Below are 20564 nucleotides of genomic sequence, written 5' to 3'. Positions count from 1 at the left end.
CCCTCTATAATTTGGTCCCTATAGAAAATCTAAAAATATGGCAAAGCACGTCAAATTCATTTGTTAGGGGTACATTTTGTACACCAGTTTTCGATTAAATTACATCAACCCTCTAGCGGGGGCGGACACAACCCCCAAAATCTTTAATGGAAACGGGAGTTGAGTGATACCTCTTTTTAAAGATCGTTTAGCTACCTTTTCAAAAATATCATTATATTTCCTTTCAGTACTTTTGGAAAAACCTTGGACTTGATTTTTCCAAAAGTACTGTATGTAATGTAATAATGTATGTAGTGTTTAGCCGTTACACCCCGTAGTGAGGACGACCCCCAAAATCTTTAATACATTATTCTATTTCTTTTCCGTACTTTTGAAAAAATCAAGTAAAACCGTAAATATATGTATCGAGTTTAAAACTCCAATTTTTTTTTGAAGTATTGAGCTCCAAATTGAATTTTTTTGGAGTAGTGGAGTACATACTTTGAGTATTTTTTGGAGTATTGAATTATTGTTTTTCAGAACCTGCTAAATTTGTTAGATCGACTTGCCTCATAAAAGCAGAAAAATTCTATGCGGGGACTTCAACATTAATTATGATTCTGCTTGTGCTACCCAAATATCCTTGGTCAACATATTTGAATCGTATGGTCTCTCAGTGCACGTTAATTCTCCTACAAGGATTACAAAAACTTCATCTTTCATAATTGACTATATTGTCTCAGATTTCTCACCCCTTGATGTCTGCTCTACAATTATTAATGCGGGATTATCCACTGGCGAAGCGTCCATGTAACCACTGTTACCATTGGTAACAGTTAAAAATCTTGCAAATAAATATTTTATGACTACTATGAAATAATTTCATTTATATTTTTTACCAACAGAAATATTTGTTAATACGTAGTACCTACCAAATTCAGTAAATAGCCAATTAGACGCACGAAAATATTGGCGAGATTACATGTGAATACATTTGAATCCGTTGCAGGGTTGCACGTTATTATATTCCGTTACCACTTCTAGTTCTGGTAACGAAAGATGATTCTCGCTATCGGTCGAGACTGAAAATTTTGAAGGAATGACGGCTCCAGAGACGGCGCGGACACGCTGTGTATATCAGTATTGTCACCATTTTACAATATGGTAACGTTAGTTTAGTATGTAGCTATTCGTGCATTTGAATTTGAACATGGAAGAATGTTGCTGCGTAATCGATCAACTACTTGAAAAGTCATTATCCTTGTATATTATTTTATATATAATTTTGAAGAAAAAAATGAAATTATTGAAAATAGAAGATTTAAAATATACAAACACTAGTTTTCAAAATATGTTCTGTTCCCTACTTGTTTATTTTTGATGTTAATTTTATTGTAGAATAATCTGTTTAGTTTGTTTATTATTTATTGTTATACCTATTACATGCATATAATACATGTATACATAATTACAAAAACTTGGGAGGTTCAAAATAATTGTTATCTACTTTTTATGTCATATTATGTATAAGTTTTTAGTTTGTGAAAACTGTCATTATAGACAGCAGTGCGTGAAGGGTTTAAAGTGTGCGTGAAGTAACAATGTATTTTAAATGGGATTTACTTTTTCGCACACTTTCAATGGGTTTTTTGGCACACTTTCATATAATCAATAATCAATAATCAATCACATAATCAACTTTCGCGTTGTCATATTTATGACAATATGAGCAATGACTTACAATAGGGTAGCCGAACGTCCCGAAAAAACGATATTTTCCCGTTTTTTAACGATTTGTCCCGGTGTCCCGAAAAACTCTCGGGACGCCTAAATGTCTCGTATTTTTTCTTCAATTTCAATTGTTTCTTCAATTTCGGCATTTGTTTTCATTATTATTTCTCCCTCTCTTATTACATTGTGGTCCAGTATTGTTCTCATTATTGTTCGTTCAAATTTCGGAATGCTATGTTCCTCTTTCTTATTAATCGTCGTTGTTTCCATCCCATATATATCAACAGGTCTTATTAAGGTATTATATTATTTCATATTATACTTGTCTTGTTTCTCAACAGATTTCTAATCATTCCATATGTTTTGCTGCCTTTCAGAATTCTTTCCTCTGTTCTCTCTTTTCCGGTTTTCCATATTGTTACTCCCAAGTAGCTAAAGGTGGATACAAGTTTGTCCTCCTTATGATTACTTTCAATATCAGATTAAATAATAGTGTCGGGGAGACAGAGTCACCTTATTTCACTCATTTATTTACATTTATCTCCTTAGAAGTTGTTCGTTGAAACTGATCCTTGCTTTGGTGTTCTTTAGGCTTACTGTTAGCATAATTTGTCTTAATATTTCTGGGATTCCAACATTCTCTATCTCCTCCATCATTTTCGTCCGATTGATTATATCAAAAGCGCTTTTAAAATCTATGAATATTCAGGGAATTTCTCTGTTGTATTCTCTAGATTTTTGAATTATTTGTTTCACTGTATGTGTGAAATTGTGAAATTAATCATCGACCTCCTTGGTCTGAATCCATTCTGGTATTCTCCTAATATTCGTTCAGCGCATTGTTAAGTCTCATGTTTAGTATGTTTGCTAGAATGTTATATGTGGTGTTTAATAAAGTTATTGCTCTTTAATTCTGGCACTCCTCCCGATCTCCTTTTTTTCCATATATTATAGGTACTATAATACCTGTGTTCCAATCGTCTGGTAGTCAGTTTTGTCCATAATTTGTTGTATTAGTTGGTTTATTTCTATATGTAATTCTCTTCCTCCGTATTTTTTTAATTCCACTACTTTTTCATCCTCTCCTGCTGCTTTTCCGTTTCCTAGGTTTTTAATATTTGTTTTTGTACTTCTTCTGCTGTGAAAATTTCGACTTCGTCGTTATCTTCTACGGTTTTATTTCTTCATCGCAGTGTGCTTCCTTCTTCATAGTGAATAGCATTTTTTCGTCATATTATTCCCATATTTTGCTGATCTGTTTCTCTTCAAATACGGTTTCTCCTTTCTGGTTTTTTAGTCCTCTTGATTTGCTTGATTTAATGCTGGGCTTATTTTTTGTTGCTCTGACTTTTTTTGTAAAATTGCTTTATTTACTGTTCAGTTAACAACTGTTTTGTTCTGACGGATTGTTAATCCATGATATTCTGGCTGAGTTTTTTACTTTGTTTCGCAGTCTTGATCGTACGTAAATTACATATTCAAAGGTAAATTGAAAAGGATTTGTAGGTCCCAAATTAGCTAAAAGTCCATGTTTCATCCTGCCTATTTGGATATCGCCCCAAACCCTCCTTGGCAGTGGCGTACCCGGAGAGGGGACTTGGGGGTTAAACCCCCTTTCCCCCAGGGGATATGAAAAATATATAAAAAAAAGTAGGAAAATGGAACTTGTCTTTCACAAACAAAACAAAAAAATACGCCAACCCCCTCCCTAGAGAAAAATTCTACGCTACTGCTCCTTGGATGTGTCCCGTTTTTTCAAGTTTATGATCTGGTCACCCTAACTTACAACAAAATTTTTGACAGTTTTGTGGTTTGAAAGTAGTTAGGATTTTTAAATGCCAAAGTTCTAAAAATTGTAGAATAGAAATAAATTCCAGTGACGAAGAGTTACAGTTTTTTCATTTGTTTATCGTAGATAAATTATTGTATGAAACTGTGCGTGAAGTACTTTTTGCGAACTTACGCGATGTATAGCACTCGCTCCGTTGTCGCTCGTGCTCTAAATATCGCGTGCGTTCGCAAAAAACATACTTCACGAACTGTTTCATAAATAACTATTTTTCAATAAGATTTTTTTACATCTAGTTTTGGTAACACTTTAGAAAAAGTCACGCTTCGCCACTGGGATTATCATATCATGAAGCAGTATTTACGAAGTTTAACATCTTCAGCATACCCTCCTCGAAAACCCGACGTTTAGGTAGGATCTTTTCTGCTCGGAATTTTCAAAATTTATGCTTAACTTCTGAGTGACATTTTCCTTCTGCTGACGTGGACTATAATTTCAACGATTTTTTAGAAAAGCTTGTCTCTATCTTCAAGTAAACATTTCCTTTAATTTCAATTAAGGCAAAACATCACAAACCCTGGGCATATCAGCATATCCGCATATCAGCCAAAAATATGCGCTCACTATTGTATATCAAAAAATTTGCTACCAACGTCTCTGTCACTCAATATATCACCAAGTATAGGGTAACATATCTAAAACTCATCAAATTAGTTAAAAAAGCCTACTATCAAAATCGTCTGGAAAGCTATAAAAGTGTTGCAAAAGAAACTTGGTCCATAATAAACGATCTTCGAAATAGAACTCACGCAGTTAAAACATTTGCCCTTCCAGACCCTAAAAATCTAAACGAATACTTTGTTAATGTGAGTAAAAATATAACTTCTACTATTTTGCCGCAAAAAGATCCCATTTCATATCTCCCTAATTCAGGAGTGTTCTCGAATTCATTCTTTATAAAACCAATCGATAAATCTGAACTGATCCAAACGATCAATAGTATCAAAAGCAAATCATCCCTGTAGTACTGATGGACTATCCATAAAAATCTTCTCAAATATCACAGAAAATGTGTTGGAAATCCTCGTCTCACTAATTAATGATTCCTTTGAAAGAGGCAAATTCCCAGAGTGCCTAAAGATAGCCATTATTATTCCTCTTCATAAGGGTGGTGAAAAATCTAATGCTTGCAACTATAGACAGACCTATCGCCTTACTACCGGTACTCTCCAAAATTATTGAAAGACTCATAAAAACCCGACTTATGTCCTTTCTCATTGATAATAACATCTTATCCCAAAATCAGGTCGGCTCTTTAACTAATATACTAATATACCACTGATGCCATGTTTTCTGTGCTTCATCAGGTTTACCAAGCACTAAACAGTAATCTTTATATTGCCATGTTTTCTGTGACTATGCCAAAGCTTTTGATTGTGTAAATCACGACATTTTGATTAAAAAACTAAATTTCTATGGAATTCGAGGTATTTCTTCGAATTGGTTCCAATCTTACTTCAATAATAGGAAAAAACTAGTTAGAGCAAATGATACTGACTTTAGTCTCAAAAACATTGTATGTGGAGTACCACAAGGTTCAGTATTGGGTCCTCTACTGTTCCTTATCTTTATAAATGACATCACTAATTTAAAAATCGATGGAAAATTTTTTCTTTTTACTGATGATACCAGTATCACTATTTTACTCTTTTAACGTGGAGAAAACAGTAGCATTATCCTATAAAAGTGCTTTTTAACCCCTACTTGTTAATACCCGCCAGATCTCCTACCGTTGATTCTGTAAAATTTCTTGGTATTTTTTTAGACAGCAACCTCAAATGGTCCCTTCATATCGATTTGTTAAGTAAGAAACTCGCCTCAGCCTGCCATGCTATAAGATCTGTTTCGAAAGAACTCAATTTAGCATCTTCTAAACTAACATATTTTTCCTTGTTCGAGTCTCATCTTCGATATAGTCTTTCTTTTTGGGGTTCTAGTACAGCTGCCCAATTAGATGTTATTTTTAAATTACAAAAAAGAGCACTAAGGTATCTGTTTGGCCTCAGAAAAACAACACATTGCAGAAGTTACTTCAAAGATCACGGAATTTTAACCCTTCCATCTTTATATATTTTAGAAACTGTTTGCTTAATTCGTAAACACATGCATGTCTTTCCAGCAAGGCCTCATCATGACTACTCCACCAGAAATTCGCAACTTTTGATGTCTATTTACTAATCCCGTCCTCTGAGTTAGTAAAGAAATCTATATTATATTCCTCAAAAAAACTATACAACCATCTTCCTTTACAACTCAAATCTGCAACATCTTTCGCCAAGTTCCGTAAAATGACAAAAGCTCATCTATCTAAAAGACCATATTATTCAGTAGAAGAGTTTCTTAATGACTAACTAAGAAATTACAGTAATGTACAAGTAACCAAACTTATCTATATTTGGGTGTCACATGCAGCAGCTTAAACTTATTAGTTCCTATGTCTATAGTTTACTTTGTTGTATGGTCACTTTGCAATATCTATTAACTGTTGTAATATATCGATTTTGTTTTTTTTTTCTTTACTTTATTAACTTATATTTTGTATTTTTGTATTTTTTTTATATTGACGATTTATCAAATTTCAGAAAATTGTATTTGTTATTGTTATTATTTATTTATTTTTTCTGACTTTATATTAGGCTTTGTCCATAAAATTTGTATAATTTTCAGTGACAATAAAGCATATTTCTATTCTATATTCTATTGAAGTATTATTTAAGAACTAGAAGTTGAAACACTAATAATAGCAGGAAACAGGTCATTTTTTGCAAGTCAACATATACTATAATGAAGTCAATATTTCCCTCACGAGGTGCAAAAATTCAGATATATAAGACTAATACGATCAGCTGTCGCATATGAAAGCGAAACATGGACACTAACAAAAAGAAAAAGTAAGTAAATTGCTGGTGGGAACGTAAAATTCTTTGAGTGATATATGAAATTTGCAGATATAGCGTGACCAACGAATGGAGGCACAGACACAACAATGTTGGAGTCGCTCTTCGGAAGGAAAGTCTAGTGAGATATATAAAGGCCAATATAATAACATGGGCAGGACTTACGCAGTTACGATGATCGCCTTATAAACTATATGTTTTGAGAAATACCTAATGGGATAAAATCTGCAGGATGGCCTAGAAAAAGGTTGAAAGATACAGTCAGAGAGGATGTGGCGAAAATGGAACTGAGACAATGGGAAATAGTGGCAGAGGACCAACAAACGTGGAAGGTACCTAATAGTTACCGCGGCAAAGACTCACGAATAGTTGTAACGCCATTGATGATGATGATGTATGTTTGCAAAACAGTGTGCTGAACTCAACATAAGAGATTCTAAATACGTTGGAAAATACAAATCAAATGAAGTCTCGTTTTCTTTATATGTTATTTTTAAAATAGTTTTATTGATAACCAAGAAGTAAAAGCAACAATCATTTACTAAATTATTTCACTTACGGTATATTATATGGTTGATTATTGAACATTTTATCAATCTCAGCGGGATCGTAGGGAAGATCTTTATTGCAGAAGCATCCGACGTTGCAGCTACCGAAATCGACGTCTGTTGGGCGAGTTGTAGTGCTAATTTCTGTACCTCTAAACAAACAGGTATTGTTCCTGATTGCCAAGTCGCATTCGTATTTGATTGGACAACTTTTACCTGGTGCCAGGACTGGGGTGCAACCTACGTCTTCGTAGAGGAGGATGCCCAGTTTATCGCAGTCATCTTTGAGTCCTTGAATGAAAACTTATATTATAGAAAAAACTTATTAAAAAGAGAAATCTAAAAGCACAATTCTGGTAACCCATTAATCAGTTCCTTCTACAATTTACAATGCATACGGAACGATAAATAAGTAGACATGGGGGAATCTACAATCTATCTAGGTAACAATACAAAGAATTTTGATCCAAGCACTCAGATTGTGAGTAGAACTAAGGCAATAAAAGAAAGGTAAGATTTAATTTCATTTCAAAGACCACTACCGTGTGTTCACGTTCGTATTCGTATTACACTGGAAATAATGATCACCAAATTAACAAACAAGTAAGTGGATAGCACTTCAAAAAAGAAAGAAAGGAAAAACAGTTGAATCAAATTATATTCCTGGGGAAGTGTGGAGATTATTAGGAGAGACATGTATGAGGTAGTAACAACTACTGTTAGGACAGGTGTGGGAGAGACTGATAAATTTCATGTAAAAGTAGGTTTGAACCAAGGTCCGGTGCTTAGTCCTTATTTATTATCATTACTTTTGGATCAGATAACAACGAAATTGCAGGGTAATCTTCCCTGGTCTTTAATGTACGCTGATGTTGTAGTGCTACTAGGAAATAGTGAAAGAGATGTAGAACACAAACTGGAACAGTAGAGATAAGGTCTTGAGAGAAACGGTTTAACACTTAGTAGAACAAAAACAGAGTATCAATTTACTACTCTGTTAGTACTATTAGTATTTACTACAAATAAAATGAGTTGTACGAGGGTTAGATGGATGAAGTGGAAGGAAGCAAGTGGTGTATTTTGTGATAGAAAATTTTAAATGAAGCTGAAGAGCAAATGATAAAATACAGCCATAAGACTGGCTATGATGTATGGGCTTACAAAGATCTCTTTAACACAGTAATTCAATAAATTTAATTACCACTTTCAAAATATTTTCGTGTCTCTACAATATACATAAACAGTTTAAATACATAAATTAAGTGTTATCTGTTAATGCGTCCCAGTTATATGTAGAAATATTAAAATTCTATTTATAAACTAGTTTCCAAGAATATCAAGAATATTTATTACAAAATATTGTTAATAAATACTGCTTTATAAATATTAATGTTTATGCTGCCATCGATTACGACTTGTCAGGAAAGTTTTGAGAAACAGTGGAGCTAGTTATGTGATAAACAAACATAACTAGATATATACAGGGTGGCCGGACAAAAGCGAAACAGAGACAGAAACTAATAAAATAAATAAATAAATCGATAACAAACCCAGCCTTCATAACCCAGAGACAAGTCAACTTTTGATAGGGGAACATATTTTTCCGGTCTGCAATAGGAACTATAATAAACCCAGCTATATCAGGAACTATAATAACAAAACTGCCTTCAAAATCCAGAAACAAGTCAACTTTTGATAGGGGAACATATTTTTCCGGTATTTTCAATTCTTTTACGTTCACCCCTTAGCCAGGGTAAGAATCACACATTTTATATGTTACACTTGAAGTTTCCGCGGAAGCTATATGTGCTTTCTGTTGTTTTCCGGGCTTGACTCCGCGTTGAATAATTTTGGTTTTGAGAAAAACCATTATTTTGACGACGTTTCGGCAAGATCTCACTTGCCATTGTCAAGTCAGGTGGTTCCGCTTCTCGCTGCTGCTTGAAGTAAACTGAATTCTTACTCATGATACCGTCACTTATGTAGTTGATCCTGATGCTGCTGCTTGCCCTGCGCGAACTCGGGCTCTTGTTATTGGTCCGGTGTAGGTTGCAGTCGTCGGAGGGATGTTACGCGTGGATGTTGCTGCCTGATTTATTTTGGCCTTTTTCTTCAATACCGTTTTCCATGTTGTAGGAAGCCGTTGCGCATCATCTCTTTGGTTTAAGCCGTTGGGATTTCTTTCAATTTCTATCGATTCTCTGATTTCCCGTTTTCTTTTTACTTCGATGTTAGCTAACATCGTTGTTTGGACACATAGGCCATACAGTGTATCGGAAACCGACACATACCGACAGATATCTAAATGCTGCTTCACACCACCATCCTGCACAATTGCATTTAGTCATCAAAACCTTGATTACAAGATCCGAAAGACTGACAGACCAAGAACATCAAGATGAAGAAATGCATAACGTGAAAACAGCGTTAAGAAAAAACGGCTTCTCAACATACAACATCGAAAAAGCTCAAAATGCTCGAAGAAGAGATAAGGACCCTACAGAAGACGATAAACCGATCGGCAAAACCATTCTGCCATATGTGAAGGGTACTACAGAGAAAATAGGGAGAGTGCTGAGAAAACACAACATAGAAACGATATTTAATACGGACAGAAAGATCTCAACTATTTTACCAACACCAAAAACCAAAATATCGTTAGAAAGTCAAGGTGTATACGAGATTCCGTGTGGGGATTGTGGAAAGTCGTACATTGGACAGACCAACAGAAGAATCCAGGTAAGACGAGAAGAACACCGAAATGCTATCGAACGGGGAGAAACCACGTCATCCCTGGCTCAACATGTCGCAAATACAGGACACACAATAAACCTGAACCAAACAACGATGTTAGCTAACATCGAAGTAAAAAGAAAACGGGAAATCAGAGAATCGATAGAAATTGAAAGAAATCCCAACGGCTTAAACCAAAGAGATGATGCGCAACGGCTTCCTACAACATGGAAAACGGTATTGAAGAAAAAGACCAAAATAAATCAGGCCGCAACATCCACGCGTAACATCCCTCCGACGACTGCAACCTACACCGGACCAATAACAAGAGCCCGAGTTCGCGCAGGGCAAGCAGCAGCATCAGGATCAACTACATAAGTGACGGTATCATGAGTAAGAATTCAGTTTACTTCAAGCAGCAGCGAGAAGCGGAACCACCTGACTTGACAATGGCAAGTGAGATCTTGCCGAAACGTCGTCAAAATAATGGTTTTTCTCAAAACCAAAATTATTCAACGCGGAGTCAAACCCGGAAACAACAGAAAGCATATATAATGATGTGATCTTGATTATTGATATGAGATAATAATTTTATATGTCATTTAATTTAATCAATGCATTAATAATAATCTAATTAATTTACCTGATCACATATCAATATGTTTTCAATCTCAGGGCTTTTTATAAAATTAATTACTTACATACGTGGCTTCTAAGTATTTCTCAATGGTTCCTAATCGGGATAGGAAAGAAAAGAGTAAAATAATAACACATATGGGTTACAATTGTAATCAAAATATTGTTTATTTTATTTAAATGGCAATCACTGCTTAATATTTGCTATATCTTATTATTCTTAAACATAACATTTACACATGGGAATCTTATTTCCTTTTGGTTTCCAATTGAAAGTTTTTATTAACATTTAACTATTATGATTTATTAGCAACAATTCTATTTAAGTTTGATGAAGCTTTTCTGATATTATTGATTATGTTTCTTCAATTTTAAATGTGGTATTTACTACGAAAAACCCATACATTCATGTCCAAACAAATGAGACTGACCTTTTTCTGGTGAACTGAGAATGTCTTCACACAAGACCCGTTTCCTGCTATCCTTGGCTGCAATCAAAACCTCGTCCTGGCTTCCAGTAATGTTCTCCTCTGAAACTAGCTCGTATAGCTCTCGTTTCCTGCTTCTGTCGTGATGCTGTGTTCTACCTTTTTCGAAACTGCAATCAGCTACCGGGAACTCTTGGCTCAAGGAGGTTCTTTTACTCTCAACCTGGCCTACCTGTCGTTCCACGATAGATACTCCACACTCACGGAACTACACCGGCTTTCTCACTCTCCGTACACTACCGTCTACTACTCGACTTCACTTCTCGACAGCTCAAAACATTCTGATCTCTATTTGTCATTCATTCCCCTACTTTCTAAATATCCCTTCCAGATTCACAAATCAAACTTCCACCACCAACTCTCATTCGCAGTATTCCTCAAAACCAATTTTTAATCTTTCTAAATATGCTTAATGGATTTCAAAAGAAAAATAGTTAATTCCCATTCTAAAATTACTTTCTACTAATTACAAAATTTAATGATCTATTATCTACTTCCACTAAGTCTTATTTAGCATCGGCTAATGATCGAATCTTCCGCGAACAACGATAATGACCTATTATCGATTTCACTTGAGTCTTATTTAATCACTTCTTAAAATTAAATATAACAATTTGTTGTATACAGGTTGTTCTAAATTTATATGCCCGTGGTTGAGAAAATTGAAAATATTTTATATTAAATTGAATTCTGTTTATAATTATCAAAATTTAATTTTCATATCAAATAGAAATATAACAATATATATATATATATATATATATATATATATATATATATATATATATATATAGTTTTAAAACCATTGCAAATCTCTGTACATTAGTCTTGAAATTTTTAAATTCGGTCCCATACTTTATTTTATTTATTTAAAAAGACTTTTAAATTGTATTTTCCTGCTAATTATTTGGTTTAGTACGCAAATGATTTAGATTTTAATTTCTTTCTTCGCCCAGCCTTTTGTTTTTTTGGACTTTTGTCACACTAAATAACTAATATGATGTAAGCACATAAACAACATTCAATTAAATGATTTTCTTATGAATATCAGTTGAAGGGTACAGGCAAAGAAGGTGCTATGTCAATTTTGGCCTAGGCCAAACTAGTTTATCCTATCGCGCGTACGCCAAACTAGTTTATCCTGATATAAATAAACACACTTCAGGCCAAACTAGTTTATCCTGATATAAAGACGCACACTTCAGGCCAAACTAGTTTATCCTGATATAATAAAGATTCACACTTCAGGATAAACTAGTACGGCCTTCTTCTTCTTCTTATTGTAGTGCCTATCCGTTTCGGATGTTGGCGACCATCATGGCAATCTCTACTTTTCACACTGCTGCTCTAAAAAGACTTGTAGTGGTTGTGTTGAACCACGTACGTAGATTTTTCTAGGTCTTTTTTAGATGCGTCTGTAAATACGATATGATGATTTTTAAAATAATTTTCTATGTCTGAATTAAACATCATATTTCTCACGCACAAAACGCGTGCATAAAGTGCGCAAAAAACGCGCATAAAATGCGCAAATCGCGCGCATAACGCTGGCAAAACGCTTGCATAAGGCGCGCCTAAAACGCACGTTGTGCGAGCGTTATGCGCGCGTTTTGCGCGCCGTATGCAAGCGTTATGCGCGCGTTTTGAGCGCCTTATACGCGCGTGTTGCGCTCGTTTTGCGCGCGAGATATATGATGCTTAATTCAGACATAGAAAATTATTTTAAAAATCAGCATATCGTATTTACAGACGCATCTAAAAAAGACCTAGAAAAATCTACGTACGTGGTTCAACACAACCACTACAAGTCTTTTCAGAGCAGCAGTGTGAAAAGTAGAGATTGTCATGATGGTCGCCAACATCCGAAACGGATAGGCACTACAAGAAGAAGAAGAAGAAGAAGAAGAAGACCGTACTAGTTTATCCTGAATTGTGATTCTTTATTATATCAGGATAAACTAGTTTGGCCTGAAGTGTACGTCTTTATATCAGGATAAACTAGTTTGGCCTACGCGCGATAGGATAAACTAGTTTGCCCTAGGCCATACTAGTTTATCCTAAGGCGGTTAAGACAAACTAGTTTGGCCTAGGCCAAACTAGTTTGTCCTGAAATCGGGTTTGGCGGGTAACACATATAATAAACAAACACCAGAGCAGAGAGTCTTAAACTTTAAAACCATTTTTCTCAAAACTTATTATTTTGACATAGCACCTTCTTTGCCTGTACCCTTCAGTGTAAGCATTCATTTGTACCTACTCTTAGATAACAATAAGTGTGCCAATATGTCAGCTCATCAATTTAATGAACGACATTAAGATAATTACGACATAGGAAGTATGTTTTGGAGCTCTTAAAAAATTTCAGAAAGCTGGGAGAATGTAGGTAATACAAAACGAAAAACTGAGAACTGTACTAGTAAAGTTTCGCTATTAGGTACAACATGTTCGCCTAGATTCCATGTTAAGTACGAAGCAAGTAGGAGCTGTATCTGGAATGAATTGAACTAGCGCCCAGGCCATGTTGAAGAAAAACAAATTACATCCATATAAAATACTCAGCGCAGGAACTTAATGGGTATGATTATGATAGGCGCACAGTTTATAGTTTTGTGAAATAATTAGTAAGCAAGCAGTGACCGATCCACAGTTTCGTAATATTGGCAAAACAAAATAGGTTTGACAGAGGTCAAAAGAGGTCAAGTATTATTGTTATTGATATGACTCAAGTTAGAAACTTACATATATGGAGAAAAATGTGATTAGGGAAGCCTACACCGCATTAGGCATAAAAACAAAGAGAATGATGATGGTGATGATGATGATTATGATGATGATGGTGATGGTGATGATTGAAAGTTGATTTCTCAGTTATGTATATGTACGCGAAGAATATCGTAAAATAAAAAAATAATAAACGCTCAAGTCTTTCTAATCTAAAAACTAATATATAAAAAATAATAAGTTTTGCCTACCTTGTACACAATGTAAGTGCAGAACAAGTGTTACAATACCAAAACTGACCAACGATCTTGACCACATTTTGCCGAATATTACAAATAAATATTGGTAACAATCGCTTAAATACCTACAAATTTTTACAAAACGGGTTTATATCTTTCTTCTATTAATATACAAAACGAGATAAAAAAAATATTATTGAAGTCAAGCAGTGTTAAAAACAAAAGGAGAGCGGGAATTTATAGTTTTTATGTGGATGCTTTGTAGTCACAGATTTTATATTATTGTGATATGAAAAAATATAATATCTTTCAGCGTTCTTAACGAACGCTTTCAGCGGAATATCTCTATCATACCTGGAAGATTTTGGCGTTTATATTCACGGAATTTGTAATTTTAAGCTATCAGATTTACTTTTACATGTTCTGTATCTTTATTTACGTCCTATACATATACACCTAACAGGTACATGAGACTTGTTATCGTGATTTCTTTTTTGTAATATTAGATATTTAAGTTAATATGTTGGTTGTTGGTTAAACTACGCGATAAAAGAAAACAGATATGTTTGAAATTAAAAAAATCTTTATTATTTTACATACACTTTTATATGCTAGTAAACTTAGCTCATCTATTACTAGATATTACCCGAATAAAAACCGGTTGCAAAAATTTCGTTATAATATCCATTTTGCGCAGATACTCGAATTTTATTTTCAGATATACATCATCTAAAACTAATATTATATTGCTCGGGATATTGTTCGTGTAATATTTTGGTACAAATTCGGCTTAAATAAGTGAGTTTATCAGAGAATAATTGTCTATCAGACTGCATACGTAGTATACATGATAGGACTGGAGAAAGAAGAATAAGTTGTTATTGAAGAACCGAAGAAATAAAATACACTCACTGGCACAAAATTCCGACACTAAGAATTTTTGATTAAGTTTGACAATTTATAACTTTATTATTTTTACTCCGATTTTCAAGATTTTTGAATCAGTTTGTAATACATGTACAGCGTGTCTACTTAAGTTGGAAACATATGGGAAACTTTGTTATTATTAATTTTACGAAAAAAAGTTATTCTTTATAAAAAGTTCTGCATGCCCCAAAACCTAAGATTCAATCATCAGATATCAAATTTTCTCAATATTATACGAGGTATGTCAAAAAATATGAATTTCGGTCAAGGGTAAATTACCTCTATTTCTCTCAATATCGAAAATTCTTATGATAAAAAGTTGTTTGGAATTAAAAACTAAGATTAAATATGCAATTACATGCTTCTAATAGAAAAATAAAAAAAATTTCTCAAAGGCTATAGCGGGATAAGATGGTCAAAATTGCACCAGGCTCGATTCAGTTTTGGGTTTAGCCATTCGAAAATATATAATTGAAAACTCACTCAGCCAAGTTTTCAAGTCCCTAGGTGCTCCAGGGGGTCCGCTATAGAAAAAAACGTGTTTTTTAAAAACAATTTTTTCCAGACGCTCCATTACTGCAAAAAATCTGAAAAAAATTAATGAATGCGTATCTTAATAACACAAAGCTACCTGATTTTTTTCAGATTTTTAGCTTTAAAATTGAGCGCAGGAAAATTTTTTGAAATTTTCAAAAAAATTTTAGGTTATGTTGTAAATTTTTCGCCAACTTTAAAATATGTTTTTTTTGTGTATTTTTTTCCATTCTTTCGAATGGCATAAGCATCATTATCATTTTCGACGTGGAAAATACCTAAAAATCGAAAAAACTGTTTTTTTTTTGGCATTTTCTGAATTTTTTGACTCATAAACTCAACAACATACAGCTAAATTAATCATCATTTACATTTTTATATGTATTGTTACATTTACAATCAAAATCATCTATTAGAACTTATTTTTTTTCCTACAGCATGCTCAAAAACCCCGTTTTTCGGCGTTTTTACTAAATAGCCTCAGAAATCAGTAAAAAAAATAATTCTTTTAACGTTTAAAAAATTAAAATTTTGTTGTTCTCGATAGAATGTAATACAATTAATACTTAAATAAATTATTTTTTTGTTTTGCACGATTATTTGAATTTCATATATAATAATATCATCCCATTAAGGGTATCCTGCCATAGGCTTATAAAAAAATCAATAAATTAATTTTTTTAACGTTTAAAAAATAAAATTTTTGTTGTGTTCGATACAAAAAAACCACTCCTCAAGTACTGCCGTCGAAGTCACTAACTATGTACTTACGTAATAAAAATCGTGTTATTAAACGTTAATGAGGAAAATTTTTTAACGTTTAAAAAATAAAATTTTTGTTGTGTTCGATACAAAAAAACCACTCCTTAAGTACTGCCGTCGAAGTCACTAACTACTTACGTAATAAAAATCGTGTTATTAAACGTTAATGAGGAATTATTATATAAATAAATTACTAAATTATTTGAATTATTTAATTGCTTAAATAGTGCAACCTAAAGAGTGCAGTGTTTAAAGGGATTAATAAATTAATTATTAAAAAGTTACTACGTACTCATGAAATTACAAAATTCAAATTCAAATTAATATACAGTATGATGCAAAGGAAAGGAATAAATTCGTTATTTATTAAACTGTCGACTCTAAGGAAAAATCCCGAAAGAGGTCGATTTTTTAATTGTGATTTTTTGGCATATATATCATACTAGTAGTGACGTCCACAATGACGTAATCGATGAATTTTTTTAATGAGAATTACGTTTATTTGAAAAACCATAGTAGTAAAGAACTTTGTACCCCTTCAGTTTTTCGAGCAGGGAAGCCATGCTGCTTTTGAGCTTTAGTAAAATCCCTTTATAACTACATTGTGCCGCATTTCAAAAGTATAATTTTAATGTTGTTCTGAAGCTATTTCCTTTGGCATTTTTATGATTAACTATTTATATGGGAAATTTTAATAAATAATTATGCAATTTTGAAGACTACATAATAATATATCAACTAGCGGACTATAGTTTCAGTAACTAAACAGAATGTCACTGAAGATGATCTCACTAGATAGAAAATGTTCTGATGTTTTTCTATAATCTATTTGGATGACTTTTTTAAAAGTTTTTTAATAGAATTTTATACCATTATACAAACCGAAGTTTTTTATTTCTGTGTAAGTTTTTTAACTATGGTACACAGCCAATCACTGGGACTTTACTATAATTTGGTTATTCGAAAGGTTATTCAATTCTCTATTCAGTAGTAAAAACATTACCATTATTAGAAAGGACTAAGTTCTCAATCTAATAGCACATAAAATAACATCAAAAATATTACTCTACATCCCACCAGATTAAAAACAATAGAAACTTTACCCTTATTATTTATACAGAGTGACCAAATTTTTTTTAAATAAATTAATATCCAAAAAAAAAATAATGTATGTAATTTATTTAATTTAAAATATATTTTACTTTCAGAAAACGGAAAAAAATGTTTATTCGAAAAATAAACATTGCTTTTCGCTTAAATAACAAGAGGCAGGTGGCTGGCAGGAGCTGGCTTGAACATTGAATTTAAGTGAACAGCAATGTTTATATTTCAAACAATTTCTTCTGTTTTCTAACAGCAGTAAAATATGTTTTGAAGTAAATACATTACTTAAATTCTTCTTTTTATGTCAATTAATTGAATTCAAATTTTTTTTGGTCACCCTGTATAAATAATTGTGTTAGTGTTTATATTAATGAATAGAGAACTGAATATCCTTTGAAATGAGTTGCCACACGACCCATATTCTCATTTAAAAAAATCATCGATTACGTCATCACACCCAGATAGATGACGTCACTCGTATCACACTCGACCCGTTTCGGTATTTTTCCGAAAGTCGCCAGTTTACGAAATAACGAATTTATTCCTTTCTTTGCACCATGCTGTATATTAATTTGAATTTTGTAATTTCATCATTGTGTAGTAACTTTTTAATAATTAATTTATTAATCCCTTTAAACACTCTGTACTCTTTAGTTTGCACTATTTAATCAATTAAATAATTCAAATAATTTAATAATTATTTATTTAAATAATAATTCCTCATTAAAGTTTAATAAAAATATTTTTTTATTTATTATTTTTTAATTTTTTAATCAAAACGAAACCGTAGATTTTCTTATTTTATTATTTTAAAAATATTTTTATTCCGTAAGTAGTTAGTGGCTTCAACGGCGTGTACTTGAGGACTGGTTTATCCTGAGTTTTTTCCAAAAACGTGGCTAGAAGCGCTTCCTTGCGTACGGCACCAAAGTGCCGAGCTTTTTTTAACCTTAGCGCGCTTTGAAAATCACAACCGCAACAAGCATTTTTATAAAGGGGCAACATTTTCTATCGAATACAACAAAAATTTTATTTTTTAAACGTTAAAACGTTAAAAAAATTAATTTATTGATTTTTTTATAAGCCTATGGCAGGGTACCCTTAGTGGGACGATATTATTATATATGAAATTCAAACAATCGTGCCAAACAAAAAAATAATTTATTTAAGTATTAATTGTATTACATTCTATCGAGAATAACAAAATTTTAATTTTTTAAACGTTAAAAGAATTATTTTTTTACTGATTTCTGAGGCTATTTAGTAAAAACGCCGAAAAACGGGGTTTTTGAGCATGCTGTAGGAAAAAAAATAAGTTCTAATAGCTGATTTTGATTGTAAATGTAACAATACATATGAAAATGTAAATGATGATTAATTTAGCTGTATGTTGTTGAGTTTATGAGTCAAAAACTTCAGAAAATGTCAAAAAAAACAGTTTTTTCGATTTTTAGGTATTTTCCACGTCGAAAATGATAATGATGCTTATGCCTTTCGAAAGAATGGAAAAAAATACACAAAATAACAATATTTTAAAGTTGGCGAAAAATTTACAACATAACCTAAATTTTTTTTGAAAATTTCAAAATTTTTTCCCGCGCTCAATTTTGAAGATAAAACTCTGAAAAAAATCAGGTAGCTTTGTGTTGTTAAGATACGTATTCATTAATTTTTTCAGATTTTTTTGCAGCAATACAGCGTCTGGAAAAAATGTTTTCAAGAAATCACGTTTTTTTCTATAGCGGACCCCCCGGTGCACCTAGGGACTTGAATATTTGGCTGAGTGAGTTTTCAATTATATATTTTCGAATGGCTAGACCCGAAACTGAATCGAGCCTGGTGCAATTTTGACCATATTATCCCGCTATAGCCTTTATGGACACCCAACATCGTTTTTAATTATTACAAATATGATAACTCGTTTATTATTCATTATACGAAAAAAAGTTATTCTTCATAAAAAGCTTTGCATGGTCTAAAATCTAAGACACAACCATGAGATATCAACTTTTATTAATTTTATACGAGGTGTGTCAAAAAATATGAAATTCGCTCAAGATTATAGTACCTTTATATTTCACAATATTTCAATTAGAAAGATGTAATTGCATATTGAAACATAGTTTTTAATTCTAAACAACTTTTTTAATAACCGTTTTCAATATTATGAAAAATAAAGGTACTTTACTCTTGAGTGAAATTCATATTTTTTGACATACCTCGTATAAAATTAATAAAATGTGATATCTGATGGTTGCATCTTCGGTCTTAGGACATACAGAGCTTTTTATAAAGAATAGCTTTTTTTTCGTAAAAGTAATAATAAAAGAGTTATCGTATGTGTAATAAATAAAAACGAAGTTTGTATCAATAAATTTGAGAAAAATTTGGAAAATATTTTTTTCCAATTAGAAGCATGTAATTGCATATTTGATCTTAGTTTTTATTTTCAAACAACTTTTCATAATAAGAATTTTCGATATTGAGAGAAATAAAGGTTCTTTACTCTTGAACGAAGTTCATATTTTTTGACATACCTCGTATAATATTAACAAAATTTGATATCTGATGATTGAATCTTAGGTTTTAGAGCATGCAGAACTTTTTATAAAGAATAACTTTTTTTCGTAAAATGAATAACAAAAAAGTTTCCCATATGTTTCCAACTTAAGTAGACACGCTGTATATGTATTGTTATCGTTTGTTATTATTCCGGAATTCCGGTAACAAAAAATGTTTGCTTTGATGGCATTATACGGGGGTTAATGGAACCGCTGTATTTTCTCCTAACTTTAAAACATTCTGTGGAAAAATTGAAGGTCTGATTTTGTTTCATACTTCTTTCGTATTATTTCGGAGGCATCCCTAGGATATGGTTTTTTGAATTATCCGAATATCTCTTTCCTTGTAAAAGCTGTAAATAACAACACTGATTTGCAGGTTTATTTTAATTAAAATATCAAACGCACTAAAATTGATAACACAAACACAAAACAAAATTAACAACAAAACAATTCAATATCGGGTATGTCGACCTCTCGCAGCAACGACTGCTCGCAATCTGTTTGATATCCAATAAATAAGATATGTTATCCTTACTTGGAGAATAGCCCGATATTCCTCTACCAGGACCATAACTGTACCAAATCTTCTGGAGGCCAAGTATGATGGCGAATAGCTATTTTCAATTCATTCCATAAATGCTCGATAGGATTGAGATCTGAGCTGCATGTGAGCCATTCTAATCTTATCAATCCAACCTCTATTTAAGATAATTATGTACTTATATGAGTCAATCATTGTTTTTACTTACAACAAATTCCGCTGCTCTTATAAGAAAAGAGAAATTTGGATAATTCCAAAAACAAAATCTTAGTTATGCCTCCGGGATAATAAGAAAGGACTATGAAACAAAA

The 20564-nt window shown here is 32.5% G+C and overlaps 1 protein-coding gene across 3 annotated transcripts in view; it reads right to left on the bottom strand.

The window, feature by feature from the left end:
* The window catches only part of LOC114327410 (uncharacterized), a 76610-nt gene that overhangs the window by 13995 nt on the left and 42051 nt on the right, over positions 1-20564 (bottom strand). The window contains exons 1-2 of one of the 3 annotated variants that reach the window (XM_028276019.1): positions 13834-14095; positions 7016-7295 (exon numbers count right to left, since the gene is read on the bottom strand). In XM_028276019.1, coding sequence (XP_028131820.1) covers positions 7016-7295; positions 13834-13900 — 347 coding nt within the window. In that variant the 5' untranslated portion in view covers positions 13901-14095. Of the gene's footprint in view, positions 1-7015; positions 7296-8205; positions 8258-13833; positions 14096-20564 lie in introns of those variants that run through there. The other 2 variants (XM_028276020.1, XM_050642542.1) reach the window with 2 other exon arrangements.

The sequence above is a fragment of the Diabrotica virgifera genome, chromosome 2 (genome assembly GCF_917563875.1).
Source record: "Diabrotica virgifera virgifera chromosome 2, PGI_DIABVI_V3a".
Lineage (NCBI taxonomy): Eukaryota > Metazoa > Arthropoda > Insecta > Coleoptera > Chrysomelidae > Diabrotica > Diabrotica virgifera.
Note: the sequence above shows the minus strand (reverse complement) of the source record. Positions and strands in the feature narration are given on the sequence as shown.